The sequence below is a fragment of the Alexandromys fortis genome, unplaced genomic scaffold, assembly GCF_014885135.2.
Source record: "Alexandromys fortis isolate MF-2015 unplaced genomic scaffold, M_Fortis_MF-2015_v1.1 scaffold_184, whole genome shotgun sequence".
Taxonomy (NCBI): Eukaryota; Metazoa; Chordata; class Mammalia; order Rodentia; family Cricetidae; genus Alexandromys; species Alexandromys fortis.
This window is the reverse complement of record NW_026068125.1, coordinates 3,113,764-3,139,229: the sequence shown is the minus strand read 5'-3', so window position 1 is coordinate 3,139,229 and position 25,466 is coordinate 3,113,764. Positions and strand designations below refer to the sequence as shown.

The window sequence follows — 25,466 nt, the reverse complement described above, 5'->3', positions numbered from 1 at the left end:
TACCCCTGGACCCAGCAATACCACTCTTGGGAATATACCCAAGAGATGCCCTATCATATGACAAAAGCATTTGTTCAACTATGTTCATAGCAGTATTATTTGTAATAGCCAGAACCTGGAAACAACCTAGTTGCCCTTCAATGGAAGAATGGATGAAGAAAGTGTGGAATATATACACATTAGAGTACTATGCTGCGGTAATAAACAATGACTTCTCGAATTTTGCATGCAAATGGATGGAATTAAAAGTTCTTTCAACGTTAAACTTAGAGACTCACTTTTTGGTATTTTAAAAGTACAGAAAGCTATAACCAAAAATATTAGTAATCTATAATTCCATAGATAATCACACACACATATACACACATGTATTTGTAATCCTCCTTTCTTCTGTGTATATATAACATACTTTAAATATGATTGAGTTCATAGTATAAAAATATACTGGAATTATAATTTTGTGATGTTTGCACTCATAACGTTATAAGGATTTAATTATATGATTTTAATGATATAAAATATTCAATAATGTAGATATACTCTAATACTTTGTTATTGAGATTTTCTAATGAAGTTTCATGATTTTGCCATCAATTGCAATGTGACTGTAGGCAGCTTATTGAGGCTTTCTGGATTCAGTTTCAAGTGAAAATTTAGATAATTTGCAAGGGATCACAGATTAAGTTTCTCTCAATTCTAGAATCACTTTCTGGTCAGTTTGGTCAGCAGAAAATGAACTGATTACCTCCTACTGCCAGGCAGCGTTCTAGCTGATAGGATAGAGGAGATGATACTTGCCTTCAATATTAGTTCTTCTTGGGGGAAAAATGCACATATTCCCTCTTTGTGCACACAATCGGGTGTTAATCCTAAAAAGAGGTTTGGGGCAGGGTTGAGGCCTTCCTGAGTTTATCACACCAGTGTGTCAGTTGTGACAGGACAACACATGGGGGGTGATATTTTAATTGGGATCAAGGGATTTAGAAGTGTATTACAAAATTTAGCCTACTCTGTGGCTCAATAGTCACATTAGAAAACACAAATGTAACCTCTCTGCTGTGACCTTTCTTGTAGGTGTGCCTCATCCTCAGGCATCTTCCCATGTGGCACCCAAAGAAACCTTTACATATGAATGGACTGTCCCCAAAGAAATGGGACCCACTTATGCAGATCCTGTGTGTTTATCTAGAATGTATTATTCTGGTGTAGACCCCACCAAAGATTTATTCACTGGGCTTATTGGGCCAATGAAAATATGCAAGAAAGGCAGCTTACTTGCAAATGGGAGACAGGTAAGCCCAGGCTGGGGAGAGTGAAAATGACTTCCAATCTGTTTTAAATTATCACTGTAAGGAGATTTCTTTAAGGCACTGAAGATTTTACATATGTCTTATTTTAAATTTTCCTCAGATTTATAAGCTCTTTATTATGGTTGGTTACAGTGGTACACACTTGTAATTTCAATACTAGGCTAAGATGAGGCAGGAGGATCAAAAATGTGAAACCATTCTGGGTCTCACAGTAAGATCATGCATTAAAGGTGTATTACGCATATTTTTCCATTAGAAATACCTCAAATTTATCAGAAATTGCATTATAAATGGAATGCATAGTATTGTGTGATAAAATTAGCAATAAAAAAATAAATGCTTAATTCATCATTATAATCCCATAATTTTTCTTCAGTCCGCAAAATATATTATGTTGTACCTCTAAAGATAAGGGATCCTGTCAGGTGATCCAACACAGCTGTAGTTCCAGTCTTTGAGAAGCAGTGGCATAAAAATAAAGAGCTCTAGATATTCTCAGCCACTTAGAGTGTGAGGCAATTCTGGGCTACATGAGACCCTGTTTCAAACAAACAAAATTAAATAGATAGGATCTCCTAAACTGGGTATGGAGACACATGATGGTAGCCCCAGTATTTGAGAGAGAAAAGGACCACATTTAGCCAGGTATCATGGCACATGCCTTTAATGCCAGCACTTTTGAGGCAGAGACAGGTGAATCTATGTGATTGTCAGGCTAGCCTAGTCTGCAGAATGACTTTCAGGACAACAGGGGCTATATAGAAACCCTATCTCAATAAAACAAACAAACAAGGATCACATGTAAGGCTAGTCTGGGTTACTACAGTATGACCTTTCCCACAGAGAAGAGAACAAGTATTTGCTGGTCCCAGACAGACCACTGATGGGCCAAAGAAATGATCCTACCCATGTCTAGCTTGGTGAACCAGTAGCTTTACCTTTACTGGAGTTACTTCAGAAGCTCGAGTAACATAAATGTAGCTCGTGTAACATTATGTAGTAACATAAATGTAAATTACCCAGAAACTCACCCTAACCTTCAAGTCGACACCTTAGTTGGCCTATTGCACTTTAAATTATCATGTTTTCCACTTGAATGAATCATGAGAGAAAGAAAAACAGGACTTCAGTATTCTCTTTCTTGAGAGTTCATTTGCTTTGATTCCATGGACTGATTGTCTTCAGAATGACTGGACCATCCCCCAAACTAGATAGTTCGTCTACTTCATTGTTCATTTTGTTTTAATTTGCCTGAATGTTGTGTGGATTCTTCTTCCAGCTCGTTGTCATGCCATTTCTTCATTGAAGATGATCTATGTGGATTATAAGTATCCTTACTGGTTTCAAGGATTCAGAAGTCTTTTCTCCTGATTCCATCACACAGATATTCTCACATTAGGTTTTATCAGGACAACAAAATACCCAAGACAAATAACTTAAGAGGGGTCTATTTCAGCTTTTTGTTTTAGAGGGATCAGTCACAGTTAGCTAGCTCCATTCCGTTTTGAGCTATAGAGAAACAGACATGCATATGGTCAAAGAAACCTGTTCATCCTCATGAATAGGTGTGTATAAGACATTGGAAGAAAATAGGGAAGGGAGAAGGGAGGTAGGGGAGGGAGGAAAAGAGAGGGAGAGATATGCTACAAAATTCATTGAGTGACGTTGTCCTTTCAATTGGGCCCAAATTAAAGTATCCATTACAATCCAATAATGCCATCAGCTTGGAATTAACCTATTAACACATAGCTTTCAGGACATTTCAAATCTAAATCACACCTCCATTTGAGTAAATTATTTTTTAATGGTTTCAATTTGTATGGACAATGTGGGCATGGAGGAAGAAGGAAATTTGAAATTTTAGATGCAAGATGCTCATGTTACCTTACTAAAGCATGAGTCCTCAATAGACACCAGTGAAAACTTTGGTGACCAAGTAGAACCTGTCATGAACCAAATATTAAAGGGGAACAGAAACTTCTGCTGACACTCCTTAAAGTGGTTTGTACCAGACAATTATGTATATAGAAATATTTTGCTTTACACTTTATCTTCACCTAATTGTTATTTTGATTTGCAGAAAGATGTAGACAAGGAATTCTACTTGTTTCCCACAGTGTTTGATGAGAATGAGAGTTTACTCTTGGATGATAATATCAGAATGTTCACAACTGCACCTGATCATGTGGATAAGGAAGATGAAGACTTCCAGGAGTCTAATAAGATGCACTGTGAGTACTACATCTCTTCCACTTGTCAGGTACTTCAGCAGTACATAGGTAATAGTACCAATTAAATCCAAAGTGAGCAGATTTTTAAATTACTATTCAATAAACAACTTAATGGTGCTCTGAAAGCAATGTCTTTAATTTTAAAACAAACAAAAGCCCTCAGAATAACCATATGTAGCAGACATGTTAATGAGACAAATGTACCTTTAAAAAAAAAACATTTATTTAGGGGGCGAGGGGAAGGGAAGGAGGAAGGAAAGAAAAATAAAACAAGCCATGTTGTCTGTGGAGGTCATAGGAGAACATGCACAAATCAGTTTTCTCTTCCCAGAATTTGAGTTTTGGTGGGCTTGACAGCAAGTGCCTTTATCAGCTGAGCCATCTGGCTGGCCCTGGAATGTGTTTTAGGGATCCCTATGTCAGCAGTCTCAGCTTTGCCCCAGAGCTTGTTAGAACTACAAATTCTTGGACCCACTTTTGAGTTACTGAATTATAAACACTGCAATATGTTCTGGGAATCTGTATTTAGCAAATCCTTTAATTGATTCTGATGGCATGCTCAATTTGAGAATAATGGGTTAAATGCTAATTTGTTGAATTAGGAGCGGCGGGGCTGCGTCCCCGGCACCCGGCCGCCCGCATGGCTAGCTTATGCCCAGAAATAATTACACGGAAACTATATTCTTTCAAACACTGCCTGGCCCGGCTAGTTCCAGTTTCTTATTGGTTAGCTCTTACATATTGTTCTAACCCATTTCTAATATTCTGTGTAGCCCACGAGCTGGCTTACCAGGGAGGATCTTAACCTGTGTCTGTCTGGAGTGGGAGAATCATGGCGACTCCTCACTCAGCTTCTTTCTCCCAGAATTCTCTTCTGCTTTCTCCACCCACCTAAGGGTGGGCCTATCAAGGGGCCTAGGCAGTTTCTTTATTAATAAGAAATCACTCCCACATCACTCATTTGTAACCTATTAATGACAGGCTCCTTTTATTATTTCCAGTTATCCAAAAATATAAACTCTTTCATTGTGATTCAAAAACATGAAGTCTGCCATCATGATTTTCACATTTGATTGCTCATCAGAATCAACTGGCAACTTTTAAAACTCCTAACACCCAAGGAAAACTATATCACATTTATTTAAGTGATGATGAGCATCAGATTTTCTTTTATGTTTTAGCTAATTTCTATTTGATTAGTTTTCAGAGATGGTGGGCTAATTGTTCCAAAGACCCACGCCATTTAGAAAGAACAATAAGCATTTGCCGTAGCTGTCAGAAGTAAAAATTGTAAAGTTTCAGTACAAATTCATAGTTTTTGTTATTTGGATGTTGTTTTTTTGTTTGTGTTTTAAGCTAGAATGATTCTACTCACACTACCCAAAATATTTACAATATTACTTTAAATTCTACATTCTGCATTTTGGACATGACAAAATTATTTTCTTTTGGAAACAGTAGTGAGAAAAGTTTTCCTATACAAGACTGTCCCCATTTTCCAAGACGAATCAGGAAATTTTTCATGTAAAACAACAAATACATTCCCCGTGTCCTGACACCCAGGGAAAGCTGTTATTATTTACAGATGTCGTCGCTCACAAACACGAATTTTGAAAGAAGTGAGAAAATCTGCATGGAATCTCATTCCAGCTGAAAACACTGAACTGTGTTGTAGGGACACAGCACTTCATGCTCTGTGAACTCAGACCTGCTCCTGCAGCCAGGGTCTGTTACAGCAAAGGCATTTCTGACACAGAAACAATGGGCAGACTTGACTGTGTCCTTAACACTAAAAAGTAACATTAGGAATTTGTTTTCATTTAATAGGATATGTTATCTTCAACCCTTTTTCTTCTGCCCCTCCTCCAACTTTTTCAGCTATCAATGGATTCATGTATGGCAATCAGCCTGGCCTCAGCATGTGTCTAGGAGATTCTGTTGTATGGTATTTGTTCAGTGCTGGAAATGAAGCAGATATACATGGGATATACTTTTCAGGAAACACTTATCTGTCCAAGGGAGAAAGAAGAGACACTGCAAACCTCTTCCCTCATACAAGTCTGACCCTTCTTATGAGACCTGATACAGAAGGTATATTTCTCTTATTGGCTAATGTCTTAGGGTTATGATTGCTGTGATGAACCACCATGACCAAAGCAACTTGGGAAGGAAGGGTTTGTTTGGCTTACACTTCTTTATTACTGTTCATCACTGAAGGAAAATGGGACAGGAACTCAAACAGTGCATGAGCTGATGTAGACGATGTGGAGGAGTGTTGATTACTGGCTTGCTAAGCCTGCTTTCTAATAGAACCTAATATTACCAGCCCATGGATGGCACCACCCACAGTGGGCTGGAACCTCCCACATCAATCACAAATTAAGAAAATACAGCTGTATCTTATGGAGGCATGTTCTCAATTGAGGTTCCTTCCTTTCAGATGACTCTAACTTGTGTCAAACTAACATAAAACTAGTCATGACAGTAGATTTATTGGTTTTCTTTGAAAATACTATTGAAAAACATACAGAGCAATGAATTCTTTCAATGCCTCCCAAACAGACCTTTTCTTAAGAGAGTAATTGGGTCACTATTGTTGATGCACACATCAGGTGGCCCTCTTCCTATTTATAGGTGGAGCAGGAGTAGAATGTATGTAAGAACGTGTGTGTATATTTGTGTGTATGTGTGTTTTCCTTGTTTCAAACAGCAGAGTCTCTGACATGGTTCCTTCTCGGTCCTTTTAAACATAACTGTGATAAAGCAGGCTAGAAGAAATGATTTCTGCATGTAAGCTTTCATCAGTCTTTGCAGCTTTGATGTGGAGTTGGCATACTGACTGCTTGCAATTGGGTGTTCTATACAATTGCTGTTGCCATGCACATTTAGACACATCTGTGGGCCTTGTTAGGGGAAAGAAATTTATTCATAGCATGAAAATATGCTAACTTGTTTGTGGCCTCTCTTGATTCACTGTGTGAAACTTAAGATCGGTTTCATGCTCATGAAAAAAGCAAGAAAGAAAGGTGATGGATAATAATGAGAGATATTCTCTCTTGAGACATAAGCTTTGAGCACATCTATGAGGTTCCAGGTAGATGGAATAGCAGATGCCCAGAGACAGAAACACCTCACATTGGATCTTAGAACAGTGAGAGACTTCTGTCACTGGAGAAGAAGGAGCAGTGGGTGGTGTGAGGATTAGAGCTGTGCTCCATAAGTTTGAGAGATAAAAGCACTGATCAAAAAAAAAAAAAAAAAAGACAGCTGGGCATTGGTGGTGCGCACCTTTAATCCCAGCACTCAAGAGGCAGAGGCAGGTGGATCTCTGTGAGTTTGAGGCCAGACTGATCTACAAGAGCTAATTCCAGGAAAGGCTCCAAAGCCACAAAAACCTCTGCCTTGAAAAGCCAAAAATAATCATAATAAATAAACTACCATCAACAAAAAATATTGACAAGTTTTCTATTTTGCCACTGCAGGGACTTTTGATGTAGAGTGTCTTACAACAGATCACTATACAGGCGGTATGAAGCAAAAATATACTGTGAACCAGTGCAATCAGCGTTCTGAGGATCCCACAGTCTATTTGGGAGAAAGGACCTACTATGTTGCAGCAGTGGAGGTGGAATGGGACTATTCACCAAGCAGGGACTGGGAAAAGGAGCTGCATCATTTGCAAGAGCAAAAGTAACTGTCCAGTCTCAGATTCCCAAATGTTCAACTGTAATTTTAGGTTTCCATTTCATTAAAGAGTTACACTAACCCTTAGAAAAAGCAGCAACTGCATTAAGCAATAGCAATGACCACCTCCTGAGGATCTGTGCTCACTCATTTCTACTCCTCTTGGCATCCTCACAGGATACCTTCTTTTGACCTATTCTGATTCTGTGACATCATTGCTTTTCTGATGGACTGTCACTCATCTTCAGACTCAACCGAAGGGAGAGCAGTAACAGTGCTGCTTATTTTCCCTTCCTGATTTTATTTCTAGCATAATAATCAGTCATTCCATATTCCTAGTTCTGCTGTATGACTTTTAAATGTGTAGCAGTTCTTTCTTCTAGGAACTTAAAGGAAAATATATTTAAGGCCATTATGACACAAACGCTGTGAAAAGTTAAAAAGTCAGTAAGGATAAATCCAAATAAAAAAATGGTCACAGAAACATCAAAAACATCTGTCTCAGCATCATGTGATGTCACCTGATACTTCTAGGTGTCCCTATGTTTTCTAATTTTCTCAGTCATCTCTGCAGTATCATGTAATTTCATCGTGTGGCCCCATGTGAACATGATCTGAGGGACTAGGGTTAGCTGTGATACAGATAGGCCCAGTATGCCCAGGAAAATTAATGATCTGGCCAGCAGTAAATAGCTAGATAGTTTAGTTTCAGTGATGAGTGTGGTCTGAGATAGAGAGGACTAAATGTCATTTTTTATGATTTGGATAGTGATTTAAAGAAATCATTAGTTAACTAAAACTATAGAAAAAGAAAATGACTAGAAATATATGCTACTTCACTTCCTATTGACTAGAAACACTGTATTATTTCCTAATTGATTGAATCTGAAGTTCATAACATGTTAGAGAGGAAAATGAGATGAGATGATTTGATCAGTGGCTCTTTTAAGGGACATAGGAACTATGGCTTCTCCAGACAGCATGGATCAAGAGGTCAGCTTAGCTAGGCAAGAAGTCCGGGCGAGGACTGAAGCTGCTCACTAGACAGTTCTCTTTGTATGACACCTCGCTATTTCTAAAGTCTATTTTTTTCTTACTTGGGATGGAAAATAATTATAAATGAGCATAACTATTAACAAGAAATTTTAATCAAAAATTAAAACAAATAGTAACCTGCATTGATTTTTCTTTTCTAGTATTTCAAATGTGTTTTTGGATAAGGAAGAATTTTATATAGGCTCAAAGTACAGGAAAGTTGTGTATCGGCACTTTACTGACAGCACATTCAGAGAACAGGTGCAGAGAAAAGCTGAAGATGAGCACTTGGGCATCCTAGGTAAGGTAAACAGCCCCTTCAGCAACAAACATCGATGTATATAGAATGCATGTATCTAGTTCATGTATTAAAGTTATTTTTTAAAAAAGTCATCCAATAAAAAGAGAAGTTTTGTTTGCTGAAGTATACAGATATCATTTATTTCTTTCAAGAATAACATCAATTCATACACTGGTTAAATTACTTATACTTAGCCAGGCAGTAGTGGTATAAGCCTTTAATCCCAGCACTTGGGAGATTGAGGCACGCAGATCTCTGAATACGAGGTCAGCCTGGTCTGCAGAGTGAGTTCCAGGACAGCCAAAGCTACACAGAGAAACCTTGCCTCAAAAAAAAAAAAAAAAGTAATTTTTTTACTTGATGCCTATACATTGGTGAAGTTCCTAGAAATTACCTCCTCACAAAAACCTTAACCAAATTCTCCTTGTTATCATACACCCCTTTAATAAAGAAGCTCAACTATTTATTTGAAAAATTAAGATGTAATTAATCACAAGAAAAGATATATATGGGGGTTGAAAAAACGTTTTTCCTTACAGAAAATCAGGAAAGCTGCCTTCAGGTTTTCAGGATTCACAGTAAGGCAGAAAATGTAACCTGCAACCCATGAGGGGCTGAACTCCTTAGCTTTTCAGTACTTTCACAGTAACACAGTTTCCCTAGTGAGATAATTTAGAGCAGTGGTTCTCAACCTTCCTAATGCTGGGAACCTTTCCTACAGTTCCTCTTGCTATGGTGACCCCCAACCATAAAATTATCTTGTTGCTATTTCATTGCTGTTTTGCTACAGTTGTGAATCATAATGTAAATATCTATGTTTCCTGATAGTGACAGGGTCATTCTACCCTTAAAGGGATCCATACCCACAGGTTGAGAACCACTGCTCTAGAGCTAATGGTATTGTTGGGGATAATATATACATGTGGCAGGAAACAGCTGCAGCTGGCTGCAGAGCAGAAGCTGGACCGCAGGCTCCATCCTTCCCAGCACAACCCTTTCTTTGCTAAGAGCCTGGAAGTCTACACTAAACCTTGACAGGAAGCTGTGTGCAGCATCTCCTGGCTTGCCACCAGCTTTCCCTGTTAAATCTCTGACCCTCAGAGAGTTTTCAGGCTGCAGTGTCTCCTGGAACTCTGATAAAAAGATACACTAAGGTCTCCATATTTAGGGAAGCTTTATCTAGTGTTTTTATGTACATCCCCTGGACCAGAAATAAATCATGGATTGTAACAGCTCAAAGCCCTGGGAGGAAAAGAAGACTCCATCCTTCACAGTGAAAAGTTACCTGATTTTGCTTTTATCATTAACACAGAAATTCCAAAACAATAAACTAATTTTCCTTTCACTCCATTCAGGTCCCCAAATTCATGCAGATGTTGGAGATAAAGTAAAAATTGTCTTTAAAAACATGGCATCCAGGCCGTACTCAATACATGCCCATGGGGTGAAAACAGAGAGTTCTACAGTTGTTCCAACATTGCCAGGTACTGAGAGCAAAGGGATGCATCATACAGATTTTATAGCCACTCCACAAGTGCCAACTACAAATGAGTGTTGTAAAGGATTACAAAGGTGGAGAGAGAGGAAGCAGCGACCAGCCCTGTGTGCGTGATTGTGTACAAGCTGGTTTGAACCAAAACAATTTGCAGAAGGGTTGGAAAAACAAACATGGAAGTAGTAGACATTTACAAACACAGAAGAGTGAATTAGAGAGATGTTTCCTCCACTCAACTAGAATTGAAGTGGTGTCTGCTACACTATGGGGTAGAATGTTCATTCACCAGTCTCAAACCATGTCTGTGATTTGGAATTTAAAGCTTGGGTATTTGCTTCAGTATCTGGCATGTCCCAAGAGCTCAACAGATGTTTAATTAAGATAAAAGTTGAGATAGACTATGTATACTTAAATAGAAATTAAAATTATTTTACAGGAAAAGGATTTATTTTACAAATTTATCAGTTCCCAAACATATCAAACACAAAAAAGAGAGAGTATTCTGCAGAATTACTTTTATAAATTTAAGGAAAGATAGAGCAAAACCTTCTCTCTTGACCTTCTAAGAGATAAAAACAGATAATATTGAGTCATAAAGAAGGTTATGAAAAGACTCATTAGATAAGAGAGTAGCTGGTGTTATTTTAGGTAGGACAGTCAGTGGGGCTGGATATTGGTGAAGACTTAAACGATAAGGGAGGTGCAGCTCAGGTAATTGTGGGGTAACATTCTAGGCCATCAAGTGGGAGTATGCTTCATGTCTCTTAGAAATGAAGCACATGGAGTGACAGAATCAGATAACAACAGAAGCAGACATAATTGGTTGAAATCAAGTGGTCTCATGGCTTCACGAGGATTCATCACTTCACTGAGGATGATAGTGAGACAGAAGCAAGAAAGAAAAAGAAGGTGAAGCTTGTTCCACAGGGCAGCATCAGTACAAAAACACCTTGAGCAAGGTGCTGAGCCAGAGATATCTGCAGAAAAAAAAAAAAACAAGATATTAATAATACCTTCTTCAGAGTAAGAAAAGGTGGATCAGTTTCTTCAAACTATGACATTGGAATGACAATCACTCTGGCTTTGGTATGGCAAGTGAATGAGAGCTGCTTAATTCCTAGTAAAGATATGATGACATAAAAAGTGCAGCTGGGTGGAGGTGGTGCACGCCATTAATCCCAGCACTTGGGAGGCAGAAGCTGGATGATCTCTATGAGCTCGAGGTCAGTCTGGTCTACAAAGCAAGTTCCAGGACAGTTAGGACTGTTACACAGAGAAGCCCTGTGTTAAAAAAAAAAAAAAAAAAAAAAAAAAAAAAAAAAAAAAAAAAAAAAAAAAAAAAAAAAAAAAAAAAAAAAAAAACCCTTACTATATCTTAGAATTAAACTCCAGGGCCATCAAGATGGTTCAGTGGGTAAAAGTGCTTACTTAGTCTGATAACTCAAGTTCCATCACCAGAACCCACATGGTTGAAAGAGAGAACTGTTACAAACTATCCCAACTTTCATGTGTGTTGTGGTACACACACACGTACATATACACTCACTATAAGATTAAGAAACTAAATTCCTGGAAAACTTTGAGTACTATTATTTCTTGACATTTTTACTTTCTGGACCACTAGTTATCAATGCTTAATAAATGTATATGCATATGACACACGTGTGTCAGATATAAGTTGAATATAATCAGACATGTAACTCTTGGTTAATTTAGGTGAAATTCGCACTTATATATGGAAAATCCCAGAGAGATCAGGTGCTGGAGCAGAGGATGCAGCTTGTATCCCATGGGCTTACTACTCAACTGTGGATCGAGTTAAGGTAAACTTTAATCATTTGTTTCATGAGGATTCTTCAGGTAGAGAGACAACTGAAAGAAGATAGAGTTTGCCTGTACTCCAATCTATGTCAAAATCCCAGGAAAATAAGTTACTCTGTAAACTATTCAAGTTTATATTTCTAGTTTGTTTGCTTTTAAACATAAAGTTATAATTATCTCATTCCTGCCAATTATTAATAACACTTAATAAAAATTACAAACCAGAGTATTTCATTTTCTGATATGAAAATATACTAAATATAAAAACTAAGATATATGGCTTTAGAGCTCTTTATTGTAATAAAAACAATCCTGATAGACAATAAGAACTGTAGACATTGTTCAATAAAATATCACAAAGCCAAAACTCCCCCAACAACCCTCTCAAGTGAGACGGTACTCGGCTCTGTGGAACATAATCTTGATCAGGATCCCTCTGAGTAACTGACATGCCAATGCAGGTGCCTGCTGGGCACCTCCACCAGAAATTTTCAGATGTAAAACCTAGCACCTTCTGAAAGGGACACTTCCAAAGAGGTCTTTCATTCCCGCTTCATTTTCTGTTGTAAAAAAAAAAAAAAAGTAGCATAAGTGCTGCTCTATACATTCACTCAAAGGCAGAACTTTGAACCACTCATCTTACCAAGATAATTTGCTCCTACAATTGCTCAGCTCACTCCTCTCCATTTTCACACTTCAGGACTTGTATTTGTCTCAGCTGCTGCCTCCCAGGCTTCAGACTTTTCCAAGACTGTCAATCAAGCAATATTACTGGACTAAGATGTAGATTTGCTATTTTTCTCTGTTCAGGGTTACTTATGACACTGCCTGAATTTCACTAATATGATACAGCCCAAAGATGATAAGAGACACAATCTGCCATCACTGACACCTGGCCCCAACCTCCTCAGATGTTAAAAAGAGTTAATTGTGGCTTTTCACATGGGTATTCATTAGCATTGTTTCTCCATGACAATGGACAATTCCCTTGACTTCTACTCATATCTTATATTCCTATAAGAGTTCCTAGAGCAAAAGGTTTTGTTTCATCCAGCCACAGATGTATAGTAACTGGCATAATAACTGGCTCATCCAGATAAGCCCACAAGCTTATGAACTAAACAACCACCACTGTTCACTCAGGTAGCTCATTAGTAAAGCCATCTTTTTTATCTCTCTAAGTTCCAAATCACCCATATAACCTACTTACTATTCATCATTTCAACCTAATGATGTTCAAATATGAAAATACTAAAGTTGTGGCTTCCCTTTGACTTAGGTACCCCACTAAAATCAGTCCTTCCAAAAATGCTGGAATTGTGATTAAGGTCTGAGCTCTCTGAAATCCTGACCAACACTTCCAAGATAACTACAGTTTCTGCTTGTTTTCAGGATCTTTATAGTGGACTAATAGGCCCACTGATAGTTTGTCGGAAATCATACATGAAAGTATTCAACCCTAAAAAGAAAATGGAGTTTTTCCTTTTGTTTCTAATATTTGATGAGAATGAATCTTGGTACTTAGATGACAACATCAAAATATACTCTGATCACCCTGAGAAAGTAAACAAAGACGACGAGAAATTCATAGAAAGCAATAAAATGCATGGTATGAGAAACTATTCTAAGTCACATTCCTTTTCTATCCCTTTCAAAAAAAATCATGTTGTAAGACTGTTTTATTTAGAAATATTGTAATGTAAAATTCTGCTCAAAACCAGAATAGGGTTATGTTTAAAATCTTTACTAATTCTTCTCTCAATTCCAAACCCTCATTCCTTTCTTTTTTTTTTTGGTTTTTCGAGACAGGGTTTCTCTGTGGTTTTGGAGCCTGTCCTGGAACTAGCTCTTGTAGACCAGGCTGGTCTCGAACTCACAGAGATCCGCCTGCCTCTGCCTCCCAAGTGCTGGGATTAAAGGTGTGCGCCACCACCGCCCGGCTCCCTCATTCCTTTTTAAATAAATTTACAAATAGGATTAATGCTCTTCATATAAGGTAAACTGAAAAATAGCAGTGATATTGGTGAACTTGGAAGATCTGTTTTTCCAACTATAGTGAAGTAATTTCTGTTATATGGACCTAGTAATAATTCCTATGAAGCCATTAATAAGTTTAAACTATTCTGAAATGTATCAAATTTTCCTCAGCTATTAATGGAAAAATGTTTGGAAATCTACAAGGCCTCACAATGCACGTAGGAGATGAAGTCAATTGGTATATGATGGGAATGGGCAATGAAGTAGACTTGCATACCGTACACTTTCATGGCCACAGCTTCCAATACAAGGTAAGAGTCACCCACAGCAGTCATTCTTGCTCTGCTTAATATGTTTTAATTTAAGGCAATACATTTCATCCATGAAAAGGGGACATTCAAACAGCATTGCAGTCTCAGTGATACAACAGCCTCCTCACATCTTGGGCTCATCCTTACACTTGCAGTTTTTTTTTTTTTTCTGTTTTCATAGTTCTACTCACACAATTCTTTCTTTCTTTCTTTCTTTCTTTCTTTCTTTCTTTCTTTCTTTCTTTCTTTCTTTCTTTCTTTCTTTCTTTCTTTCTTATTAAAGATTTCTGCCTCCTCCCCGTTACCACCTCCCATTTGCCTCCCCCTCCCCCAACCAAGTCCCCCTCCTTCGTCAGCCCAAAGATCAATCAGGGTTCCCTGCCCTGTGGGAAGTCCAAGGACCACCCACCTCCATCCAGGTCTATTAAGGTGAGCATCCAAACTGCCTAGGCTCCCACAAAGCCAGTACGTGCAGTAGGATCAAAAACCCATTGCCATTGTTCTTGAGTTCTCAGTAGTCCTCATTGTCTGCTATATTCAGCGAGTGCGGTTTTATCCCATGCGTTTTTCAGACCCAGGCCAGCTGGCTTTGGTGAGTTCCCGATAGAACATCCCCATTGTCGCAGTGTGTGGGTGCACTCCTCGAGGTCCTGAGTTCCTTGCTCGTGCTCTCTCTCCTTATGCTCCTGATTTGGACCTTGAGATTTCTGTCCGGTGCTTCAATGTGGGTCTCTGTCTCTGTCTCCTTTCATTGCCTGATGAAGGTTAATATTCAGGAGGATGCCTATATGTTTTTCTTTGGGTTATCCTTATTTAGCTTCTCTAGGATCACGAATTATAGGCTCAATGTCCTTTATTTATGGCTAGAAAGGTGTCTAAAATGGAACGGCTGACAGAGCAGTTGGGAGTGTGGAGCAGGCAGCAGAGACCAGAACAAGATTCCAAGTTCTCTCTTAAATTGTGTGACATGAATGAACACTTAGCTGTCAAGCAACTGACATCTGTAGAACTACCCTTTTATCTAGTGAAAGCAATGTTCCTCTTGAAGATGCCCCCCCCCATTTTTAAACTAATGTGCAGGCTACCAAAAAAGGGCACATTGCAGAATGTCCATTTTATAATCTGTATTGTTTTCTGTACATATATCATTAATGGGTTTTCAATATTATTTCCATAGAAATATGCCAGTGACAGAGGTTGTGAATACTTGAACTGCCACTACTATTTAAATTCTTTATCAGCCTCCTTTTCTGCTTCTTATATACTCTCTTTGCCTTAGAGTTTCACAAACAAGATAGACTATGATGGATCCAAACAGAAGTGACACTACAGCTTGGCTGCTTTGTGTAGCTCAAGTCTCTGACAAAGAGGCAAGCCAGAATCATGGTGTTAGACATAATAGTCCTGACTAATCAGTACTCTGCTTCACAACTTCCTTGGAAGCCCAGAGTGCTTTTAGGTGAAAACCACAGATTTCACTGCATAAAATATGGAGGGGCTCGTTTTTTAAAGAGAGGTTTCTGTTTTTCTAATATGGAGCTGGCCAATGAAAGGCTGCTAAATTAACTCTAATGTTTGTCATTTTTCTAATAAAGCACAGGGGAATCTACAGTTCTGATGTCTTTGACCTTTTCCCTGGAACATACCAAACCCTAGAAATGTTTCCGCAAACACCTGGAACCTGGTTACTCCACTGCCATGTGACTGACCATGTTCATGCTGGAATGGAAACTACCTACACTGTCTTACCAAATCAAGGTGAATATCCGGGTAGTACCTCTAGGTGTTATGAATGCAATTAAGATTCCTGATTTGTCTAAATACATCTTCCAATATGAAGTACTTGTGAACTGGCAGCCCTGGTGCCTTCTTTCTCTATCTCTAGTGTTGGGCCAGTGGGATATCACTTACTTGCTAGAATGGCATTGGCTGTCTAAGTGTACAAATGGACACTAACTTTGCACAGTCCTCACACCAAAAGCTAGTATAAAGGAACAATCAATTAGTATTTTAGTTTTTAAAGAAGAAAGCAACCGTGACTTATAAATGAAGATTTAGAACTTAATTTCTTTAAGAGAAAACATTAACAATTGTTTTCTCCCACATAAAAGAAGCATGAACCAGCCCAGTGTCATTTCAGTTCTTTTTGTGTTGCCAGGACTGTTTCTAAAGGAACTAGGAAAAGCTAAAATTTAAATTCCTTATTCACATACATAAGTACACACATACACCTAGACACACACACACTCACTTGCATATACAGAGCACAGAAAAATATACAATCTTTTTGTGAATAAATACCAACAATAAAAGATAAAAAAAAACAAAATTCTAGCAATATGGTTGAGAACTGTAGGAACAGAAATGGAAGTGTAATTGGAGGAAGTTACATACAGAATATAAAATAATAGAAGCAGTATGAATGTGCTTGCATGTTTATATGTGTGTGCATGTTTGTATGCGTGTGTGTGTGTTGTGGTACTCGGGCAGTAAAAAGTTGTTACTGGTAATGAACTAAGACTCATAAAACCAAATAAACTGTTGGACTTAACCCCAATAACGAGACCAAGATAAAAAGCCAACGAGTCTAGGAAAAAGAATAAGAAAGTCTCTACATGGGTGGATCTCAACCCATGGGTCGTGAACCCGTTAGGAGGGGTCAAAAGACCCTTTCACAGGGGTCATATAAGATCATTGGAAAACAGATATTTACATTAAGCTTCATAACAGTAACAAGGTTACAAAGTAGCAATGAAAATAACTTTATGATTGGGGTCACAACAACACAAGGAACTGTATTAAAGTGTTGCACCATTATGAAGGCTGAGAACCACTGCTCTAAATAAACAAGCTTGGAGGGCTAGTGAGATTGCTCAGCAGTTAGCAGCACTGGCTGCTCCTCCAGGAGATCAGAGCTCAGTTCCCAGCACCCACATGCTCTTAACCCTCTGTAATTCCAGTTCTGAAACTGTAACTCCAGATCTAGGGAATCTAATGCCCTCTTCTTATCTCTGTGGGTACAACGCATGCAAATGGTATACATGTCATGCAGGAAAAATAACCATACCAAAAGAAAGGAAGAAAAGAAGGGAGAGAAGGAAGGAGGAAGGAAACCAAAAGAAGGGAGAAGACAGAAGGAAGAGAGAAGAAGAAACACTGAAATACTTGAAAACTTGTGTTTGTAAATGATGTAAATGTTTGGAACAATGGATGTGGCCACAGGCTGGTCCTGCAAATAGAAACACCGAAGATGGGACTGGAGAGATGGCTCAGAGGTTAAGAGCTGTTTTTCCAGAAGTCCAGAGTTCAATTTCCAGCAAACACACATTCGTTCATAACCACCTATAGAGGGATATGATCCTCTCTTCTGGCACAAAGGTATACATGCAGATAGAGCACTCAGATACATTAAATAAATAAATTAAAAATAAAAGAAAGGGCCAAGCAGTAGTGGTGCACACCTTTAATTCCAGCACTTGGGAGGCAGTGGCAGTCAGATCTCAGTGAGTTCAAGGCCAGCTTGGTCTACAGAATGAGTTCCAAAACAGCGAGGACTGTTTCACAGAGACACTGTCTCAGGAAAACACACACACACAAAAAAAACCAAAAACCAAAAACACTGGAGAGACTTCTGTGTCTAACACACCCGAGGGAAGAGGGAGTGGGAGTTGCTGTTTAAGAAGGAGAAAATGCATTTAAAACAGAAGAGGGAACTAGACAGCAAATAACCAATAGGAAAGAAGAACATGGGAAATAATCTTTAAAAAACTGACTTTCAGAAAAAAGAAAAGATATTACATAGGACTGAAAGAAAGAATAACAGAAAAAGATCTGAATTAAACACAGAAAAATAGAAATCCATGCTTATCAGTCTATATTATCTTTAAATAAGTTTGATAGAGCTTTGAGGAAAGCTACTCAGTTCCACAGCTCAGGAAATTATTGCCTTTCATTACACAGACAAGAGCATATAGAAATAAATAAATCTTCCAACATCATGTATCAGGTGACAATAGTCTCGTCGAGGAAAAATTAATTAATTAAAAATAGTGGCTATCTTTTATGTCAAGTCTATATTTCTTTTTCCTATGTGAAGAAACACATAAAGACCTTCTCCGACACATGTAAAAAGCACTTTTGTTGAACTATGCCTACTCTGTCAGATAATCTTTAGGATACAGACTATAGTGGTAAAGCTGACTTAATTTTAAATTCCTCAAAGCTGCACTATTCTAGCTAAATCGGCCAATCTATTACAATACGATGATGAATATCTAAACACTTTCATTTGATAAAGTAGAATTTTTTTAAACTTTCTTTGGATATAATTTAAAACATAATAAAAAAAAGATTCAAAAGAATTCCCACAGACCTTTCTCCCATACTTAAGGTGGCAGTTGCCTTCTTGCTCTCTCCCTATCTCCCCGTCCTGCCCTTGAACATGTCTATGGATGTATGTATGTGTATACTTATATTTCCTAATTATATTCTTTTGTATAACTTAATACCATCATCAATGTCAAGAATGGTTTAAAAAATGTTAAATCTGTACAGCTCAATAAAAATCAATAAAAAAGAAAAAATGATAAATCACTAAAGCCCCTTTTCAGATTTTAACAGCTATCCCCTCATATTTACACAAAAAGAAAATCCCAGCTCATCAAACATTTTGAGGGACAACTTCCCACTTTTATCTTTGACATCACTAACTGTGAGGAGCCATTTCCCTCCTAAAAATCATTACAGGAACCATCACTCTGGGGAGTCTGCAGAGAACCCCACACCCATAATTATGTTAAGAATCGTTCTATTGACAACCTGCCCCACACCCAATTAAGCTGTTGATGGAGAGCTATCTGTTAGTGGAACCCGCCTCACATTCCAGCTATCCAGGGAACTAGGTGTGTCAACTCAAGACTTCCTGGCCAAAGAATCATCACCTGACCTCCTGGCCTACGTGACCTGGACCACACGGCAAGTTCTGTTTCCCTGCCCCCCAAGCCCTCATCCAGGGGCTATATAAGCAACAACCATGATCCTAATAAACGGGGCTTCGACAAATCTGCCTAGCCTCCTCCTTCTTTCCTAGCTCATTCCCTTCCAGGTAGCGCCCCTCTGTGACCCTGGAGTAACTGATTGCAGGGAGGGTTACACCCCTAGACTGAGTAACCCACCCAACGCAATCGACAACTAACTTCTTTTTGTTTTAAATTTAATTCTAAGTGCAAGGATGTTTTGCCTGCATGTATACCTGTGAACCTGGTGCCCACAGCATCCCAGAAAGGGGATCAGATCCCCTAGAACTTGTGTTATAGATGGTTGTAAGCCAACATTTGGGTGCTGGGAGTCAAACCCAGGTCCAAACTCCCATTGACATTTTGTAATACAAAATATGAGTTCACTGGTTCCTCATCAGACTACACACTGTGGCACTAGACATGCTCATCCCTTCCAGACAAAGGCTGTCTATCCTAATATGCTTATCATTGCTGATAATATATTTGGCTGAGTGTGGTATCTGCCAAGATTTTCCACAATAATTTTATTATCTTTCTCCTTTATGATTAATTAGGATTTTTGCAAACAAAATTTTCTTAATTAAAGCAATACTAGAATGAGTGATTTTTAAACATATGAAAATAAATGAATTAAAAATGAATCAAAGCAACTGGGCAGTGGTGGTGAATACCTTTAATCTCAGCACTTGGGAGGCAGAGGCAGGCAGATCTCTGTGAGTTTGAGCTCATCCTGGTCTACAAGAGTTAGTTCCAGGAAGGCTCCAAAGCTTCAGAAAAACCCTGACTTGGAAAAACAGAAACAAACAAACAAACAAACAAAATCAAACAGAAACCAAGAATTAATCAAAGAAAATACTATTTTAAAAATAGAACATATGTAAAGCACTTTTAACCATATAAAACACAGCATTTTAAGTAATCATCTTAAAATTTCTTTCTTCTATAGGGACTAAGTCTGGCTGAAAGAAATGAATTGGTGATAAATGAAAGAACAGAACAATGATTCATAACAATGTATGTGTTACTGCTGAATAAAACATGAATGCTGGATTGGCTGCAAACAGTTAACACAAATTGAAGCCATACAACTGTCCATTTGTGAGAGAACTGGTATGACTTAAGATGGACAGATCAACATATACCATGGCCATGGTATAAGTTCATTGGGTAACAGAATTGCTTCACATAGTCCACTTATACCTGCATTGTTAGGACTTTGTAAAAAAAAAAAAGCCCCAAATAAACAAAAAATATGACCAGAAGCTGTCCTTGCTACTTTCCCAGGATCACAATAAGGTTCACTGAATTGTCTCCAACTCTTGCCTTCTTATCAATCACACTAACAAACCATGCAGCAAAGGGGTGGGAATAAGAGTACAGAAAAGAAAAATAAAGACAGCAAGCTGATTTTATAGAAATCTGAAAAAATAATCAAAAAATGCTATCTGGAAATTGAGAAAGATAGAATCCAATAATATTAAATTAAAAAGATAAAATTCAGATAATAAAATAATAAATTAAGAAACTGCCAGTAAGAAGACTAAGTCAAGGTTCCAAGGAAATAAGAGAGCAGTTTTGGGGGGCTGGAGAGATGGCTCAGTGGTTAAGAGCACTGTCTGCTCTTCCAGAGGTCTTGAGTTCAATTCCCAGCAACCACATGGTGGCTCCAAACCATCTTTAAAGAGATCTGGCGCCCTCCTCTGGCGTGTGGGTATAAATGGAGGCAGAAAGTTGTATACATAATAAATAAATTAAAAAAAAAAAGAGCAGTTTTGCAGAGCCTTACTGAACTTACAGTTCTAGCAAGGAGCGGGCCATACCACAATCTGCCACAAAAGATTACTAAAAGGGGGCAATGGCTAAGAGCACCTCCTATACTGAGTGGCTCCAGTTCTAGAGGACCCAATGCCCTCTTCTGGCCTCTTTGGGTACCTGGATGCACACAGTGCACATACATAGACATATAAAAATACACATAAAAATACATCTTCAAAACAAACCAAACAAATCAAGCAGTGGTGGGGAACACTTTTAATGCCAGCACTCAGGAGGCAGAGGCAGGTGGATCTCTGTTAGTTTGAAAGCAACCCGGTCTACAGAACTAGTTCCAGATAGCCAAGGCTGTTATACAGTGAAACTCTGTCTCAAAACAAACAAACAAACAAATGAACAAACATGAGTTATTACAAAGAAAAACACGAACATCATGATAGTTTTTATTTTCTCATATACTGTGGTTGAATATATTTATATATTTATATATATATTCTTGAAAGACCTTGCTTGAAAATATGTGAAATCAACCAGTAACAGCCAGACAAGTACATTCATCTCATTCTGATAGAAGCACACCATGAGTTTTAAAAGTAGCTCAAAAGCCAAGTATGCAGTCTTTCACTGGAGTGAAACATTACAATCATTCTCATACTTAGGGAAAAAAACAAAATAGTAGCCCAAGTAGGAAAATCCGTAACAATGAGGATACTGTTTGAACAGCAAGAGAGGCAATTTCACATACTCATACTTGCGATGTATTTTCTTCCTGTTATTCTGGGGTGGACAGGATTGCCATGCTCCCAGCACTGAATCCATGGTGTTTCTCACAATAGAACCCTTTGTTCAGCTTTGAAAATACCCGCATGACACTTCATACCTGGAACAATTGGGAGGTTTGCATAGACTGAGGTTACCACAAGAGTCATAGTGAGTTCTAGGCCCACATATGATAGAGAGTAAAAAAATAAAAAATAAAACGAAACACATGTAAAGAGATCTTACATCTTGAAGATTTTTTACATTCTAGACAATTAATTGGGTCAGGTTATAGATTAAGTGAACAGCTACCATTATATGATAAGGTAAGCAAGTACCATATAGCAGCTGCAATACACATTAACACAAAACTCTTTGGGTTCATTTTATCTGGGACTGAGCACTTAAAGTAGAGTCACTTATGCACTGCAAAGAATAACTTCAAGTCAGTGACTTCTTCCGGCTGCAAAACAGGAGGTAGGGCAGGAAAAACGCTGCAGCGCCATCTTCTGGAAGAACATTCAAGAAATCCTTCAGATCCAGTCCCACAGCAATAACTGACAAGGCTTCTGTTTGTGGGAAAGAAGAATATATGAGTTACAACTAGAAGTCCATTTTCTATAAATTTGCTCTTAACTAATAATACAGAGTTTCTTCAAGTAACAAAATGCTAGAATCATAAATAAAACTCTTTAATCCACATATCGTGACTCCATACTTTCTAATTTCTCCCTTCTAAAGCCTTTTATTTTGTAGTTATCTCCTGGAATGAGTTACCAATTCACTGGGAGATTGCCACATTGTTTTAATCAATTTCTACAATTTTCTAATGAGAAATATAATCACATAGATGCTGCTTTTAAAGTTGAGACTGCTGCTAGTATATAAATATTGTTTGCTAAGACATGAATATCATTCAGGATAAAACATTTTCCTGAATAGGGTCCTCTCAATAATGAGCTTTTCATGTTATTAGTAAGCATATATCATTTGTCATGACCATATACCTTCTACATAGTAACGTACTCAAGTAAACATTTTCAATATTAAGAAATTTAATTGGGTTGGGAATACTCAGCTGTAGAGCCCTTGTGTAGTGTATACAATTTCCTGGATTCACTCCTCGGCAACAATAAAAGAGCATGTGTAGGTAGATGGTGTGGGGGGTGCCAAACATTTTTTAAAAAGATAATTATGAATTTTATGTTTCTATTACTTCTTAGTTGGTGATGCCCTATCATAGAAACAATAACCTCAGAGAGCTGAGTAGATAGGTCAGTTGGTGTAGTGCTTGCCACACAAGCTTGAGGACCTAAATTCAATCCCCAGAACCCATGTAAAAGAAAGCTAGACATTGCTGCATTCCTGTAGTCCCAGATTAGGGAAGGCAAAGACAGGTAGATCGCTGCAGCTCACTGGTCAGCCAGTTCAGCCTGACTGGTTAGCTCCAGGCTCCTTGAGAAACCCTGTAGAAAGAAAAGAAAGAAAGAAAGAAAGAAAGAAAGAAAGAAAGAAAGAAAGAAAGAAAGAAAGAAAGAAAGAAAGAAAGAAAGAAAGAGGCTAGTGGCTCTTGAGGAACAATGACCAAGACTGACCTCTGACATGTACATACAGATGCACACATTTCCTCATTCTACAAAAATGAATAAATAACAAGAATGAACAGTATTTCTGGGAAGATATTTCCTTCCTCTTCTTTACCCATACTCCAGCATCATCTCCCGTGTGTTCCTTACCCATTTGCAGGACTACTGTACAACCCCCTCTATCATTTGTCAATTTAAATCATCCTTCATACAATTGGATGGCAGTCCTGTCACTGAGAAGTTAAAGAACTATGCAACAGGGACACATGGGAAGGACTTTTCGTTGTTCAATCAGATACACCTAGAACAGATAGGTACTCTTCAATGTACATGCTGCGTGACTTTAAATATGGGGCTTGGGGCTGGAAATATGACTCAATGGCTAAGAGCATTTGCCGTTCTTACAGAGTACCTTAGTTTAGGTTGCCAGCACCTATGTCAGGTGTCACAACATCCTGTAACCCCAGTTCTAGATTTGTCACCTCAAGTCTCTGAGGCCACCTGTACTCATGTGCACACACTCACATGGAGACACACATACACCTTCTTAGGTTACCTGCACTAATGTGCACACACCCATACATACGCGCACACACACCTTTTGCGGTCACCTGCCCTCATGTGCACACACACACCCCCACATGTAGACACACATACACACACATACCTTCTGAGATCAAACCCATATACAGATAAAACTATATTATTTAAAACAATAAAAATAAATCTTACAAAAAGTTACTGAGTCTTCCAAGCGAGTATCTTCATCTACAGCATACTTGGGTACCATCTGCTAGTTTCCAGTGTTCTTTGAGAATGATAATAGGATACTTCTCTAATATACAAGATGATCCTAATAAACAGCAACCCCTAACTAGCTTACAGAATTCATATGAAACACCTAAATTACTATTAATTTCCTACCAACCATTTTTACTTACCTAAACATAGAGACTATAAGTAGTAGCCTAGGACACAAGAACTTTTACTTGGGGTAAGTACAGAGCAGTTACAAAGTTAGTAAAAATATCACCACTGTTCAATTCTCTTCTCACACCAGTGAGGCCTTAATATAAATTATAACTCTAAGAATGAAGCCAACACCTTAAATCTGTACAGTATTTTAAAAACTCCTCCTAACCTCTCATTTGGTTTCCCTTCCTAAATCCTTTAATGTTGTTATTTATTTAATCCAAAGAGAAAATACTAACAGGTATGGTGTGTGGTTCAGTTGGAGAAAATGAAGATAAGAAAATATTAAAATAGGGGGCAGAGGGTGATGTGAGGTGTCTCAGCAGGTAAAAAGTATGTGACCTTGTAGTGGGAGGCCGCTTGTTGGTTCCCGGTGTTCAGCCTCAAAATAATCACACAGAAACTGTATGAATTAAATCACTGCTTGGCCCATTGGCTCTTGAGTTCAATCCTCAGAACCACAAAAAGGTAGAAAAAGAGAACCAACTCCAAAGTTGTCTTCTGACCACCACATGTGCATCATAGCATATGTAACATGTATGCACATACATGAGCAATAAATAAACAAATAAATAAAATATAAAAATGTAGGCTGTGAATGTGGCTCAGAGGGAAAAGTACTTGCCATGAGAACACAACAACCAAGAACCTCACATAAAAATCCAGGTGTGCTTGGTCGTCCATCTGTAATTTCATCGTGTGGGAATCAGGAGACAGGGAATTCCCAGAGCAAGCTAGTCAAAGTAGCAAACACAAAAGGCTTCAGATGCAAAGAGAGACCCTGTCTCAATTCGTAAGGTGGGGAGTAATCAAGGAAAATACTTGATGTCAACATGAGATCTCTGCAGATGCCTACATGTGTATGTGTGTCCAAACACCTGCACATATGTGCATACCACACATACACCTAAGCACACACAAAAATATTACTCGCCTTTATTCTACTATTCAGCTATGAGATCCTCTAGGAATGATCCAGAAAGAAGTAAATCAAGCTGGGCAGTGGTTATGTCTGCCTTTAATCCCAGCATTCGGGACACAAAGGTAGGCAGGCCTCTGTGAGTTCACGGCCTGCCTGATCTACAAGAGCTAGTTCCAGGACAGGTTTCAAAGCTACAGAGAAACCCTGTCTTGACAAACCAAAAAAAAAAAAAAAAAAAAGAAAAAAGAAAAAAAAAGCAAATCTACATACT

At 38.3% G+C, this 25,466-nt stretch overlaps 2 protein-coding genes across 7 annotated transcripts in view; one reads left to right on the top strand and one right to left on the bottom strand.

Moving 5' to 3' along the window:
* Cp (ceruloplasmin) overlaps positions 1–25,466 on the top strand; it is a 54,626-nt gene that overhangs the window by 25,069 nt on the left and 4,091 nt on the right. Inside the window, exons 9-19 of one of the 3 annotated variants that reach the window (XM_050125725.1) lie at positions 1,075–1,292; positions 3,391–3,541; positions 5,420–5,632; positions 7,024–7,231; positions 8,422–8,561; positions 9,917–10,045; positions 11,773–11,879; positions 13,270–13,486; positions 14,026–14,165; positions 15,761–15,923; positions 20,130–20,445. In XM_050125725.1, the coding sequence (XP_049981682.1) occupies positions 1,075–1,292; positions 3,391–3,541; positions 5,420–5,632; positions 7,024–7,231; positions 8,422–8,561; positions 9,917–10,045; positions 11,773–11,879; positions 13,270–13,486; positions 14,026–14,165; positions 15,761–15,923; positions 20,130–20,146 (1,703 nt within the window). In that variant the 3' untranslated portion in view covers positions 20,147–20,445. Of the gene's footprint in view, positions 1–1,074; positions 1,293–3,390; positions 3,542–5,419; positions 5,633–7,023; positions 7,232–8,421; positions 8,562–9,916; positions 10,046–11,772; positions 11,880–13,269; positions 13,487–14,025; positions 14,166–15,760; positions 15,924–17,217; positions 17,824–20,129; positions 20,446–25,466 lie in introns of those variants that run through there. The other 2 variants (XM_050125723.1, XM_050125724.1) reach the window with 2 other exon arrangements.
* Hps3 (HPS3 biogenesis of lysosomal organelles complex 2 subunit 1) overlaps positions 21,364–25,466 on the bottom strand; it is a 63,373-nt gene continuing 59,270 nt past the window's right edge. For all 4 annotated transcript variants that reach the window (XM_050125729.1, XM_050125728.1, XM_050125731.1 and 1 more), the window contains one exon: positions 21,364–22,284. In XM_050125729.1, coding sequence (XP_049981686.1) covers positions 22,157–22,284 — 128 coding nt within the window. In that variant the 3' untranslated portion in view covers positions 21,364–22,156. The remainder of the gene's footprint in view (positions 22,285–25,466) is intronic.